Source organism: Limulus polyphemus, unplaced genomic scaffold, assembly GCF_000517525.1.
Source record: "Limulus polyphemus unplaced genomic scaffold, Limulus_polyphemus-2.1.2 Scaffold4540, whole genome shotgun sequence".
NCBI lineage: Eukaryota > Metazoa > Arthropoda > Merostomata > Xiphosura > Limulidae > Limulus > Limulus polyphemus.
In genome coordinates, this window is record NW_013670150.1 from 31,898 (window position 1) to 38,992 (window position 7,095).

The following is a 7,095-nucleotide window of genomic DNA, read 5'->3' on the forward strand; positions in this document are numbered from 1 at the left end:
GGATTCGAACCCGCGACCTGCAGATTGCGAGTCGAGTGCCCTAACCACCTGGCCATGCCGGGCCAATGGATGACGAGAAACCAACCCATTTTGAGACTAATAATTCTTGGAAACGGCTTGAATGGGTAATGAAAAAAAACTTTAATATAAGTTTAACATAACAGCAAATGTACAACGTTTCGACAAGGTTTTGTCATCATCGGGTACGGTGACACTTATTGTGAATTATGTCAAATTGTCGTTGGAAACTTTTTACTGTCTTATGTACTCGTGATCATATTGATAAACTAACAGCAATTTTTGAAAGGAGACAAAGTCTGACAGTTGTAGTCAATTTCAACCAGATCGTATCAACAAAATATCCAAGTTTTGTTTTTTGTAAACAAAAACGACGTTTCCTCAAATCCCTTAAAAGCAAGACAGTGGCTTAATAATGGTGAATCCAATTATTTTAATTTTGTATCTGAAAAAAAATATCGAATTACATGGGTTCTAATTTAGTGTGTTATCCTTTGAAACCTCACACGTGTAGATTTATCCTTTCAAAATACATATGTAATATAGATTGTGCGTATTGGTGGAGGACTCACGTGTCCTAATATTATGTTTCATCCTTTAAACACACACATGTAGATTGTGCGTATTGGTAGAGGACTCACGTGTTCTAATCTTATGTTTCATCCTTTAAACACACACATGTAGATTGTGCGTATTGGTAGAGGACTCACGTGTTCTAATCTTATGTTTTATCCTTTCCCAATACGCACAATTACATGTGTGTGTTTAAAACATAAGATTAGAACACGTGAGTCCTCCAATCCTTCAAACACACACATGTAGATTGTGCGTATTGATGGAGAACTTATTGTAACATACTATCATTTCTTAACAAATATGTTGTGAGCAACCTTAGACGTTAAAATATTTTTAAAGAGTGTATTTGAGGCTTGAAACTGTGGCTTATTCTCATAATGCTTGTGAATAACAGTTGATTATATTGAAGATATCGAATCAAAAATTACGATTCAATATCACACAAGCTTTACTGTAAACACTAGTAAATTTAAACCATCATAATAAAATATTGGTTCTCTTCCATAAAAATTTTGAAAAGAACGTCCTTAAAAAGATATTTGATTGGAAAGGCCTATGACTACGACTATATATTATTTTTGAGTTTCAATAATGTTTGACAGTTATTACTATGTTCTCCGTGAAGAACATATGTGTGTTTTAATCACTCCTTCATAAACATGTAAACCCTTTCCAAATTTGTCTTTTAACGCGGTGAAAAATTGCACCTTCCTCAGAAATATCAATTACTCTTTAGCTGAAAAACGAACTTGTCACAGACATTCAACGTGAAAAAAAATGACGCTACGATCTACCTGGTAAATCTTTTTTTATTACATGTTAATCTGTAAGATCACACCAACATTAGTACATGTTAATCTGTAAGATCACACCAACATTAATACATGACCTGTAAGATCACACCAACATTAATACATGTTAATCTGTAAGATCACACCAACATTAATGCATGTTAACCTGTAAGATCACACCAACATTAATTAATGCATGTTAACCTGTAAGATCACACCAACATTATTACATGTTAACCTGTAAGATCACACCAACATTAATACATGTTAACCTGTAAGATCACACCAACATTAATGCATGTTAACCTGTAAGATCACACCAACATTAATACATGTTAACCTGTAAGATCACACCAACATTAATGCATGTTAACCTGTAAGATCACACCAACATTATTACATGTTAACCTGCAAGATCACACCAACATTCCGTACGAAAGTGTACATGGCTCGCCGTTTATCTGTCAGTACTATCATAACAGCTTTAGAATATGTAAAAAAATCATAACAGAATTCAGTCTACAAACACGTCACATGATCACTCTTACAATTTTTTGCAAGAGTATTGTCAGGATAAGAGTACCTTCGTGATAGGCCCAACATGGCCAGGTGTGTCAGGATAAGAGTACCTTCGTGATAGGCCCGGCATGGCCAGGTGGTTAGGGCGCTCGACTCGCAATCCGAAGGTCGCGGGTTCGAATCCCCGTCGCACCAAACATGCTCGCCCTTTCAGCCGTGGGGGCGTTATAACGTGACGGTCAATCCCACTATTCGTTGGTAAAAGAGTAGCCCAAGAGTTGGCGGTGGGTGGTGATGACTAGCAGCCTTCCCTCTAGTCTTACACTGCTAAATTAGGGACGGCTAGCGCAGATAGCCCTCGTGTAGCTTTGCGCGAAATTCAAAAACAAACAAACAAGCATTGAGAAATATTATTGATTTAATTGCTATTAATTTGGTGCTTGTAACTGTGTTAGGATTCACACTAAATATTAGTAATTCTTATTTTATGATTACAATAATAACTTTTTTTTCCCTTGCAAATGTGAAAAACTTAATTTAGGTTATGTAGTTGTTATTTCAGAAAAATTAAAGTTTGGTAAAACCAGATGTCTCCAATGAGCTTTGCAAAAAACAAAACAAATCCTATGTTCTTTTAACATAGTCATCTGTTTCTGGAATAGTCTTTTTTTTCCAGAGCCTACCAAACTGTCCTAGTTATTGTTAAGATTTTTATTTTATTCACATTACTAATGTAAAGTGGCCCAGATATTTGGCTCCAAATCTTAAGAAACGCGAATGGTACCAAAGTGAATAATAATTTAACAGAGAATACAGTTCTCACTAATTACAAAAATAGACAAATCTTGTCTACTGCCAGTCATGTTGGTTAGATGTTAAGGCTTGGGTTGGAAGTAGAGATGACATTGTGAAATACAAAAACTGGGGAAACATTATCAATTTAAGTGCTATATCTATTTAAACATGTTTTTATAATTTTTTAATCAATACTGAGTTCTATACCATGCCAGCAGGAATGTGTGTGTGGATATGTATGTGTAGGGATAAATTTAAAAAAATAAATGCATATTAATTACAATATGACTTAACAGAACAGTAGCAGAACAGTGATGTTTCAGGAGTCCAACCTAGGTTTGTGTTCCAGTATTCTTTCACATTTTGAAATGTTGACAAATTGACCAAATTGTTGGTGCTTTGGATCGTTTTCACAGAGTTTAATCTGTGAAGTGTTTTGTAATAAAATTTCTGTTTCTTTCTCTTTGTGTGTTTTTATAGCTACGAATTTTGAAAGCATCTTCACTTTGTTTTTCAGTTTTGTCTGATTTACTCGTCCATTTCACCCAATAGTTGTACATGCTCCCTGCTCCCAAAGTTGATTATTTTTTCACTGTTCCAAATTTTTAGTATCTGTTTACATCCATATTTGTGGTGGTAGTCTTGATTTTGTTTTTCTTGAAGTCTTTTGATTTAAAAATATTTTTCTTTGCCTACACTACATGTAACCTTTGGCTGAACCATCATTTCAGATGTGGTTTTCTGATAATTTGAAATATGTCATGCTTTGCCTTATGTAAAATTGCCATCCGTATCTTCTGTTGTGCTCCACTTGAAAAAGAAGTATAATCCCGGGTGACTTTGTGTTACTTGAACTAGCATCTTCTGCTGTGCTCCAACTTGAAAAAGAAGTATAATCCCGGGTGACTGGATGTTACTTGAACTAACACCTTCTGCTGTATGTGGTAATTGTAAACTTTCACTGCTCCAGTTATTTTCAACCATCTCAAGCTAGTTGACATTGGCTGTTTTTTACAATATATTTTTATTATTTTTAAATGTTTTCTATGGGTTCATGCAATTTTGAATGGTTTAATTCAGTAAAGCTAGGTTTTCTTAAAGCTTTGATGTATTAGGACCTGATAATGATCACCAACTAAGCTTATTGGGTTCTACCTACTGAATAATCACTGCCCCTCCTTTTTTAATGTAAACTAAACCTGTCATTATATTTTTAATATTATATTTCATTGATTACTAACTTCATCTTGCTTTATTAACTTATCTTCATATTTGGTGAAATTGCTTATGGTAGCAGTATTTTATTGTTTCTTGGTGTTGTATCTGGACATTGTTACCTGGTTAGTGTCTTATAATTTTCATATAGTTATTGCACTTTATCTCAAACATGTCTTCATATTCTATTGTATGGCAGTGGTAGCTAGTCTCCTTAAAAACCCAATATCTTGGTGTTGTATCTGGACATTGTTACCTGGTTAGTGTCTTATAATTTTTATATAGTTACAGTTTTATATTAAATAAAATGGTAATGTCTGTTAATGAATGTGTAACAACTTGGAAAACAGTGGGATTTGAGTTGTAACTCAAGAAACTAGTTAGTCAAGGTTTTTAAGAGTTGATATTTTGTATGTGGCTCTTTATTAAACTAACTGAAAGAATTGTAAGTACTCTTCTTCTGTCTTTTTTGGTAAGGAAATTGTATATCTAAATTTCTAATTAACATATTTTAAGCTAGATAGATTTTACAAAATCGTTATTGTAAGAAATTCAGCTAATATGAAGCTGAAAATAAGTTGTTCACTATGCTGAGATGTAGTTATTTTTTTATCAGTTAGAAGTATTGAAAAAAAATATCAGTTTCATGAATGGAAACTATTTAATCTTTTTCGTACTACTTGAATTTAATGCAGATGGTTTTGTTCTTTTTGGAAAGCCTTTGACAAAAGAGATGGACCACTTACTCCAGAAGAAGAAGAACAGCGAGGTATTGCCAAGCACAAGATGCTTGGAAACATTAAGTTCATTGGTGAGCTTGGGAAGCAAGGTCTTTTACATGAGGCCATTTTGCACCAGTGCATCCAGCAACTGCTTGCCAAGAAGAAGAGACAGGGGGTTAAGGATACATCTGAAGACCTCGAATGTCTCTGTCAGATAATGAAAACTGTGGGCCGGCGTCTTGACATTGACAAGGCGAGGGTGAGTTTAGCCATTATGGTCGGTTAAAGAGATTAACCAATATACTGATGTATTTTAATATAGTTTCTGATGATAATCAATTTTGTGGAATTGATACTATTTTCTGGTTGGTTTTTATGAAACGGATAAAAATAGTGTTCTTTCACAGCCCATCATAAGAAAGAAGAGTTTAAAAGCATTGTTGGGTGTGTTTTGAAGGAGGAAAGACACAATGTGAAAATTGTCCTACAAACATCCCTTTGTATAGAGACTAATTTTATTAAAGCTTATCAGTAAATAATGACAAAGAATTAATCTTAACATATTTTTTCTTTTATTTGCTATTTTATATATTAACTCTTTACACAGGTTAACGTGACCATTCAAAGTTTTTATAGTTTTGATACTACTAAGTTTTAATATAGTGTGTATATCTTCACACAGTTTTGCAGTCTTTTAGTAAACATTACAAGTCTTTCACAGAGGAAAATCAAATTTTTTTAGTGAAGTATTTTTAATAAATAAAAAGATTTGTCCATGAATATATCAAGCCCTTTTTTTTACTAGTCCCTGTTCCAAGTGATTTTCATGTTGAGATTAAAAATGCTTTTCTTCATTTATAAAATCTCAAATTTTATTTGCATAATATCTGAAACCTCCTAAATGCATTTCAAACATTTATTTTTAGTAAAATTTTATATTTTGTGTTATTTTCTCTACCCTAACGCTGTACTACGTTGGTCAATTTGACTGATCTAAATCTAAATTACCTTTTTTTCTTTCTAGAATGACTTCAAATTGTAACATGAAACAACATTTGTTTATCCTAAGTAGCTTTAAATTTGTAACATTATACATCTATTTATAATTAAAAACCATTCGCGTGATTATAAGTTATAAATCACTTGGGAAACGTGAAGCTCATGCGTGCCTCATGAAACATGTTTATTATATTATTATCGTTTATTTTACCTAATCTAACTTTAATTTACCTAAAGAGATTCCTATTTTTACATTTTAGTTACTTTTAATAATAATAAATAAAGAATACCCATGAAAAACAAGAAATAAAGTACTTACCCAGGTCTTGTCTTTTTTTGCTGTCGACTTTTATGACACTTAACCCTACTTTTTTATACTAATGGTAGTAGTGCACTAAGTAATTTTTATTTAATTAAATAATACACCAAATAACATGCAAAAAGTGGATGATGTCCCCTAACTATCACAGCTTTTCTAGCTTTCTAACTATGCTACAAGAGCCATTACAAATTCATCCGTGCTGGTTATCTTGCCCGTGGGAATGAAGCTTATGCTAAAAGAGAAATTGACAATTTTCTGTTCAGAAAACAAAGTAATATAATATGTTATTTGATAGATGGAAAACTTGGATTTCTATTGGTTGTAAATAATATAACAATAAACATGAGAGAACTATCAACAAATCCTGAAAGAGAGGATGTAACGTGTGGTAAAAGATCTGATTTTCTATTTGATGGCTCCTTAACCAAACAAGATGGAAGGTTATAAAAATTATACTTTGTCTGAGCGATGGTGATTTTGTAGTGACTAATTTACATTAAATTTTGTACTTATTGGAGGAATGGTGAATAAATTAGAGAAGAGGGAATACATAGAGACAAAATGTCACATTTCTCACACTAGGCAAAATTCAGGATTTTTTTTAAATATTGCCTTATAAAATTAAGTACATAACTTGTATACTATTAAAATATGAATTATTAGCTATGAATTTATGCCATAGTAATTGGTATGATATAAACAAAAAGTAGTTTAATTAAATTTTGAATATGAGTCATTAAATACCTTTTGACATATGCAGTAAAGGGTGTCTTTGCAGATAGGGTTAAGAGATGTGATTTTCCCATGACTACAACTTACACTACTTGTATTAGGTCGTCAAGAAATTAATGCCGTGCTTCATTAACTTTCACTTTCGTTAATCACCCCCAAAAAACTTACGTCACGTACAATAGTTAAACGAACCGCGTAAAGTCACATTAGTATAGCTTATATAATGTGTAAAGTTTAGTATACTCTAATCCCTTATAGTGATATCACACGACCAGACACGCAATCGGCATGAAGGGAAATAACTTCTCTATAGCCACAAAGAATATCATAGAAGTTTATGGAAATGTTTTGAACGTTCGTGAGTGTCAATGATGGTTCAGTAAATTTCGTTCAGGTGACTTTAGCC

At 32.7% G+C, this 7,095-nt stretch overlaps 1 protein-coding gene across 6 annotated transcripts in view; it reads left to right on the top strand.

The window, feature by feature from the left end:
- Positions 1 to 7,095, top strand: part of LOC106471320 (eukaryotic translation initiation factor 4 gamma 2-like) — a 71,536-nt gene that overhangs the window by 25,652 nt on the left and 38,789 nt on the right. For all 6 annotated transcript variants that reach the window (XM_022399928.1, XM_022399930.1, XM_022399931.1 and 3 more), the window contains one exon: positions 4,633 to 4,895. In XM_022399928.1, the coding sequence (XP_022255636.1) occupies positions 4,633 to 4,895 (263 nt within the window). The remainder of the gene's footprint in view (positions 1 to 4,632; positions 4,896 to 7,095) is intronic.